We start from the raw sequence: 18,952 nt of genomic DNA on the forward strand, positions 1-18,952 counted from the left end.
ATGATCCGGAATGCAGATACCGCTCTTGGTTTCTTCATCTGTCTGTGGTTCACTCACTCCTTTGGTCACTGAACATTTATTTACTAGATAGTATGTGGTGGGGCTTTGCCAGGAACTGAGGTCAACTTGCCCTGCCTTGCTCAGTCCCAAGGTGGAACAATCTGCCTATATTCAAATTATCCCAGGGCCCATTCATATTGGCCTGTGTATGTACATACGTGCGCGCTTGCGCACGCGCGCGCGCACACACACACACACACACACACACACACACACACGCACAAATGGTAAAATCAGGCCATAGTGTGGGGACTGTTGGAGAACTACTAGGGAGGGGAGTGATGGACACCACAGATTAGGACCCAGGCACGTGTTAGCAGGAAATGCTGTTACAGATAGGATCGGGTCTGTGTGAGTAATCCAGTTCTGTAAGTGTGCTCCAGCACTGGCACCTGAGTGCACAGTAGGGCATATCTGTAGCACCAGCAGAAGCGAAGCCAGCGACACCCTTGGAAAACAGGGCATGGTCAGCTTGATTTTTAGAAAGACCATCTATATAACTAGTGGAGGATGGCTGCTATCTTAGATTCCAGAGCCCAGGGACAGGGCAATTTATCAGGAAGAGTGGAGAAGCAGTAAACTAAGTCAGAAAATTAATAACAAAGGATGTCCGAGTGAGGAAAGAGGCAGTAAGCTATTTAGCTGAACAAGTGGGCAGCATGTTGATGGCCGGTAGCTCTCAGATCTTGGTCCCTGGTCCCGGACCCATCTGCTATTGGTCTTGTTTCACACACTGCCATCAGGATAGGGCCCACTCCGCTGGGTTTAAACAGCAGTGCCAAACCTCTGTTCCCCACTCTCACCCCATGCAGGCAAGAGAGGAGGAAGCCTGCCTCACCTTGGCCTACTCCAGGGCCTAGCAAAATGGAGGTTTTGATAGTGAATGAATGCATGCTTAGTTTAGGTGGGAAATACTTACACGTTACTCTTCTCCACAAAATCTTGTTGAGAAAGGTCTCATTTAATATTGGTTGGATAAAACTAACGTGCCAGGTTTTTAATCAAGAATTATGGTAGTCTATTGCCTTTAGTTTTAGACCTAAGGGGGTAATTTGATATTTTGAACACTGGTAGTAATTTGAAATAGAATAAAAAAAAGTAAATAAAGTGACCTTTGAACGAAACGGGTCCAGAAGATTGTGTATTTTTAATTAAAATATGCAATTAAGTTTTTAATTAGAGTATGCTGTTAAAAGCAATGTCGGTGACTAGGGAGTGGCTGCTGCTTTGAATTATACACAGTTTGGGAGAAGTTGGCATTTGCTGTGTTTCCCTCAATAACACTTTAACACTAAACAGATTCTCTTCATGTTTAGCTCTTCTTTCTGTGACACCCCCACCCCCACCCTGATGGTGTGGTCCTCTGTCCCTGCCAGGGCCTGCTGGAGTGTTTCAGCTTCATGCTTCAGGTCATTAACCATGTTTCTAGTAGCTTGCTCTTGTACCAATTGAATTTTAGACACATTTTCCCCCTTATCTTGTGAAGGAAGGGATCCTTTTCTATGATTTGTATGCCCAATTTAAATAGAATGCAACTAAAAAGACATCCACAATTTGCTAGGGTGTGGTATTTGTCCAGAGAGTTTAGTATTCCGCTGAGTGGCTGCGGAACTGTCCATCCAAGCTGTTCCCATAGAAACCTTGCCTTGCCATGCTTTTAGGTCCAGGATTTGGATTAGTAGTTCCTAAACCCTTGAGAGAATATGGACATAGGTAACGTGGGATGATAGCTGGGGACAAGTGATGCTAGTTCTGTTTTTTGTTTTATAGAAACTTTTTTCTTAATTGTGTTGGCTTCCATAATTCATCATACTTCAAATTTAATTGTGCAGCTTTGTAAGAGTTTTTCAAAGACTGATGTTTGGTTTGGGGATAAACAGTGCACACATTCTAAATTCAGAGTCACTTGGGACATTTGGATGATACAGGGGAAGGTGTCCACTGTAGCTCCTGCTGGTGGGTGACTGGGGAGGACAGGAATGGAGAGACTAACTCGGTCGTTGTGGCCCTCGCTGGTGGGTGACTGGGAAATAATTCCTGACTCAGTGGGCTTTCAGTTGTTTTCCTTCCTTGGTGTTCAGTTTGCTATTGTGTGTTTTTTTTTTTTTTTTTTTAAAATAGGAACCTGTAACCAGAAATACAATATAAATAATTCTTAAAAAAAAACATAGACATAGAGAATAAATCGTTAGTTGCCAGAATCGACAGCAGAAAGGAGACAGTAGGCAACTAATAAATTATTAATAATGCACATATATATATATATGAAGCCTATCAGAAAATATCTAGTGCTGAAGACAGCCCATGTAGCTGAAAGGCCACAACCTCTTTGTCCCACATGCAGTACCTAGCTTTATCCCTTGCTTCTTATGTTGTAGAAGCTGATTGCCAAGCTTTAGATTCTATTCTTGCCTTTGTGCGAAAACTGTGAGTTTATAACTGAGCAGTAAATTACCACATAACTACCCGGGAACAATGGGAAGTCACTGTCCATGTCTGTGATGCCTTTGTTTACCTTGGGCTCAGGAAGTATTTGTCGACCTGGATAATTAATGCACTCCATATTGGAAATCTGTGCACCTAGCACTCTAATTTCATGCAATATGTTTTGATCCCTAAGTGACCACTCACTTCCCTACCCACCCAACTTTGTGTCATTTTTTTAAAAAAAGCTCAAGTTCAGTTTGTGCTGTCTACCTGTTCTTGAATGTGTGGCTTTCGCCTGGAGCTTGGGAGACCCTACCAAGACAACGCTCTTGAAGAAAATCAACTCCCCATCTTCTAACAGCTATCATTTGTCCGTGACTCTTCCCCAGGGGGAGGACCTCATGTCCACCACTCCTCTCTGTGCTGGGATGCTGTCTGAACTCAGCTTTCACAGCTCTTGTGCACCCTTTAACAAACACTGTGATTGCATATGTGCAGCTGCCCTTCTGTGTTTGGAAAACAGTTTCCTTGTAGCAATACACCGTTGCTGGCTCTTGCATTCTTTGTTCCCTCTCTTCCATAATAACCCCTGAGCCCTGGAAGAGGGGAGGGTATGTTATAGATGTCCCATTTAGAGCAGAGATTTTGGCAGTCTCTTGTTCTCTGCACCTTTACCAATCGTGGGTTTCTGTGTTAATCACTGCTGAAAATAGAAGCTTCTCAGATAAGAGCTGTCTCCTGTATTAGCACTCCAATATTTTAGTTTGCTGCGCTAAACAGTGGACTTAAGAATGTCCCTTTTAGTAGCAGATAAGCCTTACATGTTTTAGTTCTAATAAGAAAATCCACTTACCTTGGACACATTTTACTTGGCAGATGGCACTCCTCTCAATAATGCCGGATCAGAAACTTCTTTACAAGGGGAAGAGGTTATTTGGAGATAAATGTGTGTTTCAATATAGTCAATAGTAGTGAGAATTTTATTCATCATTGTAGCTGGCCAGATTGCATTGGGTGTCAGGTCAGATTCAAAGAATGTATTCTCTAATGGTGACCTTTATATCTTTGGTAAAATAAATGGCACCATTTAAAGTTCTTTTGGTTTTGTTTTGCAAACCTTCCATTGCCTACAGCACACTAGGAGTGAGGGCTGCAGGCAGCCTGGGAACAGGTTTGCCCGAACAAGTGGACCAATCTGCAGGCAGCCTGGGAACAGGTTAGCCCAAACAAGTAGACCAGTCTTCTCCATGCACAGCGTTGAGCATAGAAGCATGGCTGCCCAAGACCCAACTCAGGAGGCAGTGAACTGCTTCTTGAAATAGTAGGCAATGTGACAGCATAAAAGACCATCATAAATCTCTTCAACTACATCTGTAAAATGGTGTCTTCCTGTAGGGACATTTCATATACTCGGACCTCCTCGTAGCTTCCCAGATGTTCTGTGTACCTTAAGACTCACCTTTAATATTGTTTTCTTTGGTCAGTAGGATGACTCAACTCAGCAAGTAAATGAGGTTGCTTCCGAATCACTGGCCTGAGTTCAGTCCCTGAGGCACACATATGGTGGGAGGAGGAGACTGACTCAGTCCTCTAAGTTGTGCATACACAAAAACAAATTTTAAAAAAGCCAAAAACATGTTTCTCAGCCTGACTGTACTCTAAATCACCAAACTTTGGGAAAGTTGAAATCTGTGCTTCAAAACAAACTAATAAGTTAGGATTTTGGAGTGTGGGGTTCAGGTTTCCCAAGATCTCTGAGAAATTCTACCATGCAGCTGAGGTTGAAACAGTGAGGTGATTAGAAGCTGCTGGTGGAAAAACTACCTGTAGAAAAAAAGAGAGCTACATTCTTCTTGATGGCTGGTCGGCTTTTTCTTTTCCACCCTATTTAATACCTTCCTGATATAACCCTAAAATATGCTTAGCGTCATTAGTGTATAGTGTGTGTGCTCTTTCCCCTTCTGTTATCTCCCAGCGGGGATGTCCACTTTCGTCCACACTGAGTATTGTCGTTGTCATTGTTTAACGTTCTAGTTGTGTAGGGATTATCTTCCTTTTCAAGGTAGGGCGCAGTGGCTCTGAAAGGTTGAGTAACATCTTCAAAGTCACACATTGATAGATGGCAGAGAGGAGACTGGATCGCACATGCCCATCTTCAAACCTCATATTCTTTCCGTCTCTGTTCTCTTGTGCAGATTCTTTTTGTATTCTGCTCAGTGACAGGAAAGTCACGGCACTTCTCCTAAGAGGGCACTCCACACATACACAGTAGACATGTGAGAAATGCTTCTCAATTTGGGAAAAAGCCGAAGGCTTGAAATTATAGTGGTTTGACATATGACCTTTTTCTGAAGGTTTATTTTATGTGTGTGAGTGTTTTGACTGCACTAGAGTATGAACATGCCTGTCTGGTGCATGTATTTTAAAAAACAAATCGCGGCTGAGGAAACAAAAGAGCCTACTTCATTCTTGGCTCTCCCTTTTAATTCTTTGTTTTCTAGATGCTGATCTTCTAACCCAGGGCCTTGCACATCTTAGGCAAACTCTCCCCTACTGCCCTGTACCCCAAACCCACCTCTCTGTTGTTGTTTTTGCATACAGGAAAAACACTTCTTGGTAAGAGAGACTATGTTAGTTCCCATTTTCCCAAAGTCTGTTCACGGTCTCCAGAGTATAATAAATCACAAGTTCTCATACTTACTAGGTTATGTTTGGCCTACTGTGTTTATCTGTTCATTAAAAAAAGAAGTCACACATTAGAGTGACCAGAGCAGCTGTCTTTAATACCAACATGTAGCATTTGGGGGCCCATCAGGAACAAATATGAACCTGCTAGAGAGCCAGGGTCTTAGTCAAGCATTTGTACTTTCCAGGCAGTGTCATTGTCTAAACACTTTTCATTCATGTCACCTCTCTCTTCTCAAACGGAGCCGCCTGACACAGGGCTGTGTTCTGCTTCCCCCTGCATGGTGCCTGCCTGGTTCCTAACAGGGCACCACTGAATGAGAGCTGAGAGGCCATCTGATGGGCACACCATCAATGCAACAAGCAAGAGTTGTTTGGAAGTTATTCTTGTGAAACCCTTTCTGGGCTTTGTTATTTACTTAAGTCTTTTCTTGTCATATGTATACTGTTCTCTGTGTACATCCCTTTGTTTTCCTAAAATCGTTTTTAGATTAGGGCAATACCTATAGAAATTTTGTTGCATTTATTTGAAGAAATCCCTTCTCAAATAAGTATGGTCACATATTGTTTAACGGCAGCTCATTCCGAGATGTGCTGTGTGTCCATTTTGTCGTCCATGAACACTGCAGGTGGTAGGTACTCTTATACAAGCTGAGATGAGACAGGTCAGTTATCTAATGTAAATATTGATAGAATCAAATGGTGTATTTGAGGGGCTGTATGTAAAAAGTGGCATTGTATAGCATACCTTTTAAATGCTTATTGTTAAATGTGTAATACGAAATACATTAATCAGTAATAGCCATTACCAAGTAATCGCTGTACAAACTCTGTGTGCTGTATCCTCATATGACCAGTCTGTTACATTTGTTTACATCAGCATTGTCATAAGCACATGACCGTGAATGAGGTCACTGTAGAAATGATGTCACTATGTGACAGGAATGTTTTAGCTTTATTAGACTCTCCTGGGAGCATCGTTGTGTGTGCAGCACATTACTGACCAGAATCCATTATGTGGCCCATTCCCGCATATACACACCACCTTCACCACTTCACTGTGTGAGTAACTGTAGCTGCACAGTACTACTGTAAATGTGTCAGCACAGTTCACACACACTGATGGCTTCTTCATTGCTGTTGCCATCTTTGACAGTGAAGCTCTTGGTTTTGACTGTTCCTTCTGGAGCTCAGCAGAGAGGTGCACCCAGTTTTGGGGGGCTGCTGTCACACCCTGAATTAGGCATGTGGTGTGCAATGGGAGACTCTGGGCCTGTGTAGTTTCTTAAGCAGCACCCCTTTCTCAGTTCTAACTGATGTGGAAGTTTGCAAAGATACTGGACTGGACAGGAGATGAAAAAAGAAAACAAGACTACGTCTTTGTCTTTGAAAGAATTAAGAGTTTCCTTTTCTATTGAGAATGTATTTGGATGTGAATGACAGGAACCTGTGCCCAAACTAATCTGCTCCTACCAGTAGGTTGAACTAACATGTCTTTCCCCTTTCCTCTCCTCAGGCCAGAGCTTGGGTTACGGCTTTGTGAACTACATTGACCCCAAGGATGCAGAGAAAGCTATCAACACTCTGAATGGATTGAGACTTCAAACCAAAACAATAAAAGTATGTTTGCATTTTTCTTAAACCTAATTGTAGAAAAGGGTCTTTTTTTAAAAAGGGTTTATTTGTAGGTTCTTTTTACATTTGGGCCCCACAGACATTTCTTTGGAAGACCCAGCATATTGCGGGGGGGGGGGGGTTATTGCACAAAGGCAGCAACTATGATTGTAAGTATTCTTTGTAGACACACATTACCAGACAGAAGCAGTGCTCTTGGGTAAATACTGCATGAAGTCCCCTACATTAAGTACTTCTCATAGAGAAAATCCTTGTCCTATTGCTCAAGGGATTCTTGAAATTGTCTAGACAGTAGTTATTGGACTTGTTTTGTAAACCAGTAAATGCATGAGGTTTTGCAAGCCAGTAAGACTCACCCAGGGCTCTCACCTCTGCTCTTGACACAAGAATATGATTGTGGTTTTGTAGTTTGATCTAATACAGCCTTTTTTTTTAATGAACACTGAAACTATAGTTTCATGTGACCTTTGTGAATAATAAAGTATTATTTTTTTCTAGTGTAGAATGTAAAACTATTAGTGGTTAAGCAAGCTAGATCTGGTAGTGGTGCTTTTGCTTGACTCCGTCCTAGCAGATTTCTGAGAAGACAGGCCCTAAAGCAGCTCCCGTGGCACATAAGTCATTTTGGCTTTGAAGATGGACAGTGTTATTATATGGATACTTTTTCTGCAGCTTTACATTTTGAAATCCTTACCTGAATTATCCAGGTAAGAAGTTGATCCAGTTTCCTGCATAGATTTTTTTTTTTTCTTTAGCAAATAAGAATGGCGTTGCCTCCAGCGGATCATTGGCTCTTGGGTCATCAGTGTATTCCCTCTTGCCCAGGGTGAACCTCTCATATCAGTCTTGATACACTTTCTCGATGAAGCCAGGTGTGGCTCCCAAATATATTTTAAAATAGTGTTCCAGACAATCTATCAATTGGCTCAAGTTGGAACCTATTTTCTGCTGTGATATAAGAAGCCAGCCCAAACTGAAGCCTAAGAGGTGAGGAGAGGTTGCTCAAGGCTGACTGTACCATCCATCTTGTTTAGAGACTTGTCTAGAGGAGTTTTACTCTTTTTCTTTCCCCTTTCTTTTGAGGTATCTTGAAACGCAGTGTCGTCTTAGTGCTTAAAGTGACTTCTCTTAGGACTGTCAGATAAGGTGATTTGTTAGCCCTGGGTCGTTTTGACACCTCATTCTTTATATTTATTGGCCCATAGGAAAAAATTCCTGTCAGCACTTTCCATCTAAATGAAACTGTATGATGGTCTCCAAATATACTAGATGTAAGATGTCCAAGAATGCTGGGCTTTTTTTTTTTATTAGTGTTTCTAATAAAGAAAACGGGAGAAAGTACACCCTGTAATGACTAAAGGAACCGATCATTATGTTGCCAAAATTCTAAGAAAAATCTTAGAGAAATTTAAGATGGTTTTGATCCTTTTTTTAAAAACCTGAATTGCTTTTTTTCCCCCCTAACTCTCTTCACACTTGCCTGCTTAATCTTTCTTTGTGTCAAATGCTCAGTCTTCTAATAGTGGTAATGCAGTGCCCTTAGCAGTGGTGCCTGCCCACTATCTGGCTATCTCCAGGTTGTTTTATGTGTTCTCTGTCCTATGGATTTTTGTAGGCTTCCTCTTCCTTAACTTAAATGACCAGCAATCCTGGAAATCAACGGCTCTTAGTGCTGAGAGCCCACGTTGTTGTTAAAGGAAAATGAAACATGATTGGGATGGCTCAGCCCAGCAAGCGACCATCCCCCTCACTCCAGAACAATCACCCTATTTCATTCTTAGTGAGTCGCTTCTTCTGCTATACATCCTGCGTGCTCTAAGATCCAGAGAAAGGTAGAAATGCAGAGAAAGCAGGTCACCATAAGGCAAATGGACTCAGTCTTTACCAGAAACCATTGATGACAACTGCTTCTCTACTGCCCGTGGTCCTGCCTTCTCTCCTCAGGGCTCAACTGCTTGGACTGAGTGTACAAGAGAGGACAGTATTACTTTGTGGCTTTTATACTGTGGCATCTGCTACTTGTAACTTTCTGAATTTCGGGAGGGATGATGGGCAGGCAGTAGGTTACTTCTTTCCCTGCCCCCATTTGGTTCTTGCAAAAATATCAGATAACAGCTGGTATCCTCAATTTGGCCCAGATTTCTCCAAGAGGCAAAGCATACCATTTTCCAGAAGTAGATTGCACAATTTTTGCCTATATTCGTATTTCTATTTTTTCTTTTTTTCAATTAGATAGGTTTTGCATTCTTAACATGAACTCTCGAGTGTGTTTTTTTTCGTGTGCTCACATTTTCTGTGCGATCTGGAAGCTACTCTTTAAGTCTTCCCATTCCCTGGAATGTTCTTCACCATTCTCTTTTCCCTGCTTGAGTCCATCCTGATGGTGGCTCTCAGGCTGGTTTTTAACCAATTCTCACTTCTCAGAGCTCCTCTGAAACCCTGCCTTTAGTTGCTGCCTTGTTGGATTGCTCTAATTCATGTTGGGTTCTCCTCTGTTTGAACTCCATGCTTTTTCCCATCAAGTAACCACAGAAGTTTTGGGATCAGCGTGATCCAGTCGTAGTTCAGACTCACATACTACTCTCCATCTCCCCGAAAGTGTGGAGACCATGGAGCTCATGCAGCTTAGCCAAGATTGTAATGTTGAAGAAAGCCACCAAAACATGTGCTATTATACCATGCTTTTCTTTAGAGGAAAACATCTCTTTTGTATCCAGGTGTTTATATGTAAATTTGAGATTTCTTGAATTTCAATTTCTGTTCTGTTTTCTAAGCTACTCACCATATCAGTATGACATTGGTAAATGCCTGGTTTTTTAGATATTGAAACAGTGACTGAAGTTCTGGGAAGGTGGCTTACTTAGGAGTTCTCCCGGGGTTTTCTAATAGTATCAGCCCACTAGGGCTTCGTGTAGTAACTGGTGTGTCACTCTTCAGTGAGTGCAGGCCCCCCACGTCCCATGAGAATCTCAGGTTACTGTTGCATGGAAGTCATGTGAGGAATGACTTATATACACACATTCCAGAGCTAGAGATGTATAGCTTAGTGTCCTCTGGTGAGATTCAGCAATCTGCCTTTCAGTGAGCGTCTGTGTTTTCTTTTTCTTCTTGTTTGTTTGGAGAAAGAGTTTTTCTGTGTAGCCCAGGCCATTCTGACAGTAACTTTGTAGAGCAGGCTGGCCTCCAACCCAAAGATTTGCCTGCCTCTGCCTCTCAGATCTTGGGGTTAATTAAAGGCGTGTACCTCCACCCTGCAAGCTTGTGGGTTTTCTGCACAGTTGATGCTTTGGACACACAGTCCTGTTTGTGTAATAGCTTCTGCTTTGATCAGCCTTTGTGGTTAATTCTTTTACCCAGAGTAAAATATCTGTGTCGTCTTGAATATGTTGGATAAGTGGTGAGCATTTGTAACTTATGGTTCAGCCTTCACCTTCAGAAAGAGCATCTTAGAATCGGAAAGTCCAGAGAAATTGGTATCTCTTTATTTTGAGCAGCACTGATAATACTTTACCTTCAGTGTGATTAATCACTTTTTCTAGATTTGTTTGTGCCTGCTGGGGAAATGTGCCTATGAGCTTATAACGCCCCTTGCTAGTGATGGACCTGTTCGCAGCATGGAGGTAGCCACTTTGGGCTAAACCTTGCCCATATTGTCCCTTGTATTGACATAGTAGATAAAGTGTGGCTGTACCCCAGACTTTAATGTTTTATGTTAGGGAGGGTAAGGAGAAAGTGTAGCTTCTGTACAGCTCAGACAGAGAGAGGCTCAACATATTCTAAGGGCAGTATACAATGTCATATTCAAGGTAGTGTCTTTGACCAGTAACCCTCCATTGTCCATGAGAACCCATCTGTGGACTGCACAGGAGTTCAGTGCTTGTTGACTGACAACAATGCCCTCTCCTGACTTGTTTTTAGGGAGCCGTAAGCATTGATAACATCTGAATAGTGTGTAAAACACAGTTTAAAGCCAGTACATTTGTCCTTTCTCTAGATGAAAGAAAGCATCAGACTTTAATTCATGAATAGAGGAAAAATGATTAATTTACAAAGTTACATTTCTGAAGTGCCTGTATATTCTCTTGACACATGTTCAGGACAGGTGATTGTGAACAGTGATATGAACGCCTCATTCATCCTGTCTTCCATTGTCTCTCTGGACTAGTCCTCTGGAGCAGCAGGGCATACGGAGCTCTGTTGTCTAGAACGTCATCCTGTCTTCCATTGTCTCTCCTCTGGACTAGTTCTCTGGAGCAGCAGGGTGTACGGAGCTCTATTGTCTAGAATGTGAGCTCTGTCACTGGAAAGTAATCTTTTCTTATTGTTAGGCACTACTCCTGAGAACCAGTCTCTACCGCTAGAGAAATCTGTGGAAGTATGGCCAGCCTGGAAAAGTGCCCCCTTTGTAGTCTTTTTCCCCTCATAATTATTCAAGCATTTAGCAGACTAAAATAATTCTTTTGCCTAAAAATTATTAACTACTACCATCTGGAAATATAATATACCTTTATTAAAATAATTAAACTACTATTTAAGTACATATGGAAAATTCTATTATAAAAATTAGAGCATTAAATATTAATAATAGCTATTCCTTAAAGTGTTCAGTTTGGCAGTGATTAAGGTAATCTAATAAACCTTTTTATTTTGAGCCCCCTATATCGCTTTTTAATTTTTTCTTAAAGATTTATACTTTTTACTGTTTCTCGATTGAAAAAAATTAGAAAATATCCCATTTCATTTTTCCCACCTTTTTAGCGTTGAGTTGGAATTTTAACATGGAACCGGAAGCCTCTGTTTCTGAAATCTTTTCTAAGCTTACCTGGCTGTGTCATCCAGGAAAAGCCTTTCTACTGTTTAACTTCTATGTGTGTCTGTGAATGACTTAAAGCTTGACCTCCTCAAACTGGGAAGTGTAAACTGGTCCAAATTTTGAGACCTTAGAATGTGGACCTGATGAGCCCACCACATGGCACCATTCAATGCACATAATTCTTAGAAATAACCTCTCACGTGCGTGCCCTTCAGGTTGTTTGATATATGGTGTATATAAAATGTGAGTGGACCCTAGTTCCAAGATACTTTACTGTGTATATGAAAACATTAAAACCTGACATCCAAATCACTTTGTGTGTGTGTGTGTGTGTGTGAGAGAGAGAGAGAGAGAGAGAGAACACATACATAAGTTTGAAGTTGATGTGAGATGTCGTCTTCAATCTACTCCTCCCTTTATTTTTTGAGTCACGGTCTCTCATTGAACCCAGAGCTTGACAATATTGCTAGCTAATGTGTCTCTTAAGTGCTGCAATTACAGGCAACCTCTGCATACCCAGCTTTTCATCTGGATTTTGGGTGCTCCAAACTTAAGTCTTTATAGTTGTGTAGCCAGTACTTATCACTGAACTGCTCCCCAGTCCCCGAAACTTTCAGATTTGAAACATTTTAGGTAGTAGATACTCAACATGCAATTGATAAAAAACTTATGTTAGTAATTCATACCAATATTTACTTTATACTTATGTGACTCTCAAATCCCCTCGAGGTCAGAGTATTCATGCCTCTGCCTCCCAGTCCAGTTTTCGGGACACTAACACTTTGCTGTGGGATGATTTGGTTAGGAAAATGAGCATTCCTTCCTGGAAGCTTGGCAGTTTTGTCTTCTTTTCCTCCACCACCTGTGTTAGGAAACTCTTTGCTTGTGCAGCCTCCTTTTGCTGTAAGATGATTGGGGTGGGGTTGGTTTCACTTATCATAAATTGGTCTGTGAAATTCTGACTATTAAAAATATTCTCTCTGTATTACAATATCTGATTTTACTATAGAGTAGGAGGAGAGGACTTGGAAGCTGTGCTAAGGACTTGCCAGTTGGCAAGTGCTCTGATAGAGTGGCTGGCAGCATAATTCTGGGAGGTTTAGCACAAATGCTGTGATGTTACCTGCTGACAAATGTGCAGGGCATGGGAATTTGAAAGCAGATGTGAGAGGCACCTCATAGAATTTGCTGGTGCAATGTACACATAGACGGAAATGATGGCGCTGAAAATCAAGAGGACGGTGTAAACAGGATGTTCTCTCTAGGTGAGGGGGACCTGCCAGAGTTTGGGTACAGCAGTGATGGGGATGGACTTAGATCTTCATTCTGAGAGAGTGTTTGTCTTTAGACTCCATATGTCTGGGCATCTCAATCCACCCAATAATTTTCTGGCTGGAGTATTATTTAACTTTGGTGATAGCCAAGTGTAGATTTTGTGGATCACATTATATAATGTTCCTTCATTTCAAAAATTACCTGTAGACCATGATTTCCCTGTCCATGAAAAGATTTCAAACTTTGGAAATCTTATTTGAAGTACAGGTCTTAAATTTGCTGACCACCGATGACTTCTAGCCTAATAAACTTTATTTCATTCCTTCAGATCTTTGTCCAGTGCCAAAGCCAACTAAACAATAGCAAAAGACAAAAAGTGGGAGAAAGAGTGCATTCTAGAAATGGAGCAACTATGAAAACTGAGCAATGGCTACTTTGCTTCTTAAAATATACAGATAGACTTAGTATGTACTTTCCTGATTTTGGTTATGGTCATAGAATGCACTAGTGTAGAGCCATGGTTCAGGTTTTAATGGGCTATTTGCTATATCTCATTGTAAAATTGTTATATCTATATTAATCCATTTTACATAGTCTTTACTTGAGGCAAAATAATAGGTGACCTTATTAATGAGTTATTTATATGAGATCTCCTGCATGTATTTCATACACTGCTTCGTCAAAGTCTATGTGTGATTTCTTTTTTTGCCTACTTTTTTGTCCAGCTGTGGGTACATAGCCAGAGGGTCCAGACTTGGGTGTCACCCTCTGGCCTTTTATATCCACCTACGAGTTAGGTGGACATTTGATAATTCCCAGTAATTTTCTATTCTTTGAACAGATATTCTTTGAATTCTTTGAATATCGTTTTCTAGATGCTGAAGCAGAAGCTGAGCTCATAGAGAAGGTGGGGTGGGCAGTATCCCCAGCTCTATTGCTGTCAGGACACCTGCCACCGAGCGGGCCACAGATTGTGGCTATTGTAGAAGTCTCAGCAGAGGACTGAATCTGTCTGTCTTAGGAGGAAGTTGCTGGGTCATTGTGTTGCCCAAGCACGCTCTCCAGGAGGAACATTATGGCCCTGAAAGATGGCGCTAGCCTAGAGAATGCTGGCAGTTTTTTCTCCCCAACCAGTCGGGAGAACTTAAAGCTTTTATAGCTACCTCCATTGGAGTAAAAGAGTTTACAGCCTTTTGAGTACACCTATCTGGAAGTGAGGGGAAGGACGTGGAAGTAATACTTTTAAACACTGGCGTGAGTTTAGGGAATTGCTGCCGTTTGCTTGGTTGTTTTGTGATGGGGAGTTTGTTTGGGAACTTAATCTGTCTGAGTTGACCAGAACTCTGAATCATTCAACCATTATCTTTTAAATACCTAGAGAAGATTTTACTACCTAAGGCAATGGAATATTAGTCCTATGTATGTGGATCTATTTGGGTTTGGCTTTTAAGCTAACAGTAAGAGAGCAAAATCTGAATCTGATTCACATGGCCAGAAGATGCCATCCTGACCTGACCCCTTGGTCCACCCTCCATGCTGTTGTGGAAGTGTGCCTCTGTAGAGGTGTCAGTAAGGACTTGCTAGCTGCTGGCTGCTCTGAGTTCTTCCTGCTTCTGGCCACGGTTGGGGCATTCTTTTTATTAATTTATAGCCAGGAAAGCTGGCGCTTGATCTGTTTGCCTTGTTCTGTGTAGCTAGATAGGCAGAGTTAGGTGCTAACTTTAAGGAGTCTGTGCTTTCTTCTTTGCTAGGCCTGCTTTTCAAAATGATGTCATAGGACTCTTAAAAAAAATAACTTGTTTGGATTTGTGAATGAGCAGTAGCTGTCTCTGAAAGGCAGATGCTTATTGTCTTTCACTGATAGATTGGAGACGAAGTTAATTTTTAAGACAATAAGTCTTAGATCTTGCTAACATGCCTCCCCCCCTCCTTTTCTGTCATTAGTGAAAGCTCCTTCCTCCCACAGGAATGGGGAGTTTAATCCTTCCTGCTCTGGCTCTGGGGGTGGCTAATGAGTCTCAAGGAACCCTCCAGTGAGGGACAAGAAAGAAACAAACTGTCCTGGATCCTGGAAACTGACAACTCAGAAAAATCATTGTCTACATGTTTGTTTACTGATCTATATTTAGACATTTGATTTATCCTGCCTGTTTTATTCTTACAGGCCTTCTTTCTATCCTAGAAAGGTTTTGGAGACATGGAGAGGTGCTCCCCCCCATACTTTGTGAGGTTGAGTACCACAATCATTTTATGATTTCACAGTTTTCCAAGACTACAGGGCTCCTGGCTCAGAAGAGCCACATTCAGGCAGCCTGAGATCCTGGAAATCCTTAGGATTCTATAGACTTACTTTGACTTATGCAATTTTGCATTTGTTGGCAATTTATGTCCCTATAAATGTTTTTACATTGCGATGTGGGAATTGCCTCATTCAGATGCTAACATTAGAGGACAATAAGTAGGGACTGTGGCTCTGATTTTTATGAGCTCTCCAGGAAAGCCTAACAGTTGAGATCCAGAGTTGGAACATTATGGATTCTAAATCTTTCTGATGAGGGGTTGCCAGAATTTCTGTTGTTCCTCAGGATCAGTAGGATAGAGTGGTTGATAAAACACAGATTTAGAGCCACCAAGGGTTACTGACTGATCAGCAGACCTGGGCCAAAGAGAATGTTACTCCAACAGCTGCCACAAGTAGCTCTTAGGCAGTGACCTCACCTAAAAAGCCTGGCTTAGCCTTTCTAATTTACATTTGGGTGCACTCATGCTTATTTCCAAATAAATGTGGATACAAAGAACTAAGATCTTGTGTTGTATTAAATGATCTTCATGGCAGAGCAGTGTACATTCAGAGAATACAATTTTGGATTTGGATTTACTGGAGAAACAATGGATGTTTCACTACACACACACCCACACACCCACAGAGAGAGAGAGAGAGAGAGAGAGAGAGAGAGAGAGAGAGAGAGAGAGAGAGAGAGAGACACACAACAGACATAGCTCCTTTTCAAGATACTTATCATCAGGTACTTCATAAGGACAATAGCATCATTTGCTGCCTATGTATCTTTTGTGGTTGTTTAGAGGCCCTGCACTTAAGATGTGTCTTCATGGTGGTCTGTTCAGATGCTCATGTTATAAAAGTTGATTTTGTAATTCATCGTAAGTTCATATTACCCCCCACACCTCACCTTTCACCTTTCCTTAGTATCTTGATTTTTAAACTTTTTTTGCCTAGGGCCTCTCCCCAAATATCAATTTGTTCCATTATCCTAAGACCTGTAAATAGTTTTCAAAGAAAGCATTTGCTGTCAGCAACTTTAGTTTAGGACCTTTCGATCTGTAAACTGAATATTTCCCCATAACTACATGAAAGCAGTATATAGGTTTCCTAAAAACGTGCTCAGATTTTCAAAAACATAGATTTGTAAGAAATTGTCACAACTGAAGATTTTTTCTGTGTGTTCTTCACTAAGCAGTGTGTGCATTGTCTGCAAACTACCCAGGCCCACAAAGTCAAGTGAACTGTGAAGGTGAAGGCTAAAACCACCTCTCACCTTTGTACTCTGTTCTCTGCGACCAAGGAACATTGATCGACCAGCAGCAAAGAGGATACTATTTGGAAGGTTAATTACAGCTACTGAGTGTTATTGATGCTATCAATCAGCGAGGCCCAAGGAGAGGGCCTGGTGCCAGATCATTCTGTGTAATTAAATACCACAGGATGGGATTCTGAAGGTGAAGCAGGTCTGAAGAGGACGCTTTGTCTCAGAACAAAGGCGAAGGTGGCTCACTCCCCTTTCACTGCCCCTTTCTTTAGCTTCTGGAGATGTTCTAGAAATGGCTGTGATACTGCTCTTTTGTGCTGTGAAGGTTGTCATGTATTCTATAAAAGCTCTCTTGTAAAATCTTTACAACAGACACAGGAAAAGCATTAGGAGTACAGTAATTATTTTTTATTAAAACAGTTTTGGGGAATATACAGCTCAGGTGTCTAACAAACGTTCGGAGAATGGAGGATCTCATCTTTGAATGAGAACATTAATCTTGCAAATCAGTTCATTTAAAGAAAGCTTTCCCATGGTTATGCTCCAATGTCTGATCATGTTAGGAGAGAGAGAGAGCTATCTTTGTAGACCTAAGTCATCAAACACTCAACAATGTTTCATGTTATCCCCATTGGTTCAGGATAAATTTCTCGCAGTCATATAACTTCAATCACATCTACAAAAACCAGGCTGGGGAAAGCATTCATATTTTATATACCCCCCCTTTATCATGCACATGAATGTCTTCCTCCCTTTCTCATTTAAAGGCTAAGTGTTGTAGACAAGTCCAGCAAGTCCCCTACCACTGGGAGCTTGGCTCTAAATGTGTGTTTTATCAGCCACTCTACCTATAGATCTTGAGGAACTACAGGAGTTCTGGCAACCCTTATTTTAATTTGCTTATTATTGTTTTAAATGGTTGCACAGTTTGTACTGATTGAGGCTACTATAGACAGGCTACCCTGGAAAGAAAATAGTTTCATAACTGTTTACTTGAAAATGTATATGTACTCAATAAATTGAGTTACCTCAGAACCCCAAACATTGTCTTGGATATTGTATATTTACTTACAATAAAAGAGAAGGTGCTGAAGTCATATTTATTTTTTAAAATTTTACTTATTACTTTTGTAAATGCAGATATTTTTAATTAAAAACATTATGTGTATTGGGAAGAGGGCATGCACATGTCACAGCATGCATGTGGTGCTCTGGGGACAACTTGTAGGAGCTGGTTCATTACCGTTCACCATATGCATTCTGGGGGCTTTACCCGCAGAGGCATCTCACTGTTCTGGGTAGCAGGTTTTAAAATGGGTATCTGTGTAGTGAGAAGCGGCGGGGCTGCATCCCGCCACCCGGCCGCCGGCTGGCTTTACACCCGAAATAATTACACGGAAACTATATTCTTTTAAAACACTGCCTGGCCCATTATCTGTAGCCTCTTATTGGTTAATTCTCACATCTTCCTTTAACCCATATTTAGTATCTGTGTAGCACCACGAGGTGTGGCTTACCAGGAGAGATCTTAACCTGCGTCCATCTCGGAGAGGAGAAGCATGAAGACTCACTATGGCGACTGCCTGAAGCGTCTCCCCCACTCTACTTCCTTGTTCCCACAATTCTGTTCTGTCTACTCCACCTACCTAATTTTCTGTCTCTTAAAGGGCCAAGGCAGTTTTCTTTATTAATTAACCAATGAAAGAAACATAGACAGATAACTCTCCTCCATCATATCTGAAGGGAAATTGTTGGGAAAACTTGTCATGTGTTTGAGTGAGGAAAATAATTTGTTAGGAAATTGTCTTTGGATGGATGGGATAACTATTGACAAGCAGATTGTGGTAGTGCTTTTAAGGGTCTTCTGTAGTCCTGGTTGGCCTGAAAACCGCTGTATAAGCTGCTAAACTGGCATTGGACTTCATAATCCTCCTACCCCTCTTTTCAAAGTGTTTGGATCACTTAAATGCTTGGTAGAAATGATTAGAATATGTTCAAGAATCCTATTTTTTATTTAAGCCTTAAGTACTGTTGGGGACCAGACCAAGAGTTGTAGTGGCATTCCATTTGTATTTTAATAAATAAGGCTTGCTTGAAAAGTAAAACAACCACACTGGCCAGCCTTACAGACCAGACAGCAATGACACACACACACACACACACCTTTAATCCCAGTAGCCACACTAATTTGCCATAGAAACCAGGCAATAGTGGTGCTCCCTTAGTCCCAGAACTAGAGAGGAATATAAGATGGGAGGAGACAGCTCTCAGTCTCATTCTGAGGTCTCCTGGAGGCAGGATCACCATTTTTGGATTGAGGTCAAAGAAAGAGCCAATGACTGGCTGCTTTGCTTTTCTGATCTTCAAGTTGAACCCCAATATTTGTCTCTTGAGTTTTTATTAATTGTGCTTCAAAGAGTAGTCTCTGAGTGAATAGTAAAGTTTACTAACATCATTATTATTATTATCCACATCATCATCATTAGAACAGCGTCTTGCGTGACTCAGA

At 41.3% G+C, this 18,952-nt stretch overlaps 1 protein-coding gene across 8 annotated transcripts in view; it reads left to right on the forward strand.

Moving 5' to 3' along the window:
* The window catches only part of Elavl2 (ELAV like RNA binding protein 2), a 67,844-nt gene that overhangs the window by 25,957 nt on the left and 22,935 nt on the right, over positions 1-18,952 (forward strand). For all 8 annotated transcript variants that reach the window (XM_038333821.1, XM_038333822.1, XM_038333815.1 and 5 more), the window contains exon 3: positions 6,689-6,792. In XM_038333821.1, the coding sequence (XP_038189749.1) occupies positions 6,689-6,792 (104 nt within the window). The remainder of the gene's footprint in view (positions 1-6,688; positions 6,793-18,952) is intronic.

Source organism: Arvicola amphibius, chromosome 6, assembly GCF_903992535.2.
Source record: "Arvicola amphibius chromosome 6, mArvAmp1.2, whole genome shotgun sequence".
Lineage (NCBI taxonomy): Eukaryota > Metazoa > Chordata > Mammalia > Rodentia > Cricetidae > Arvicola > Arvicola amphibius.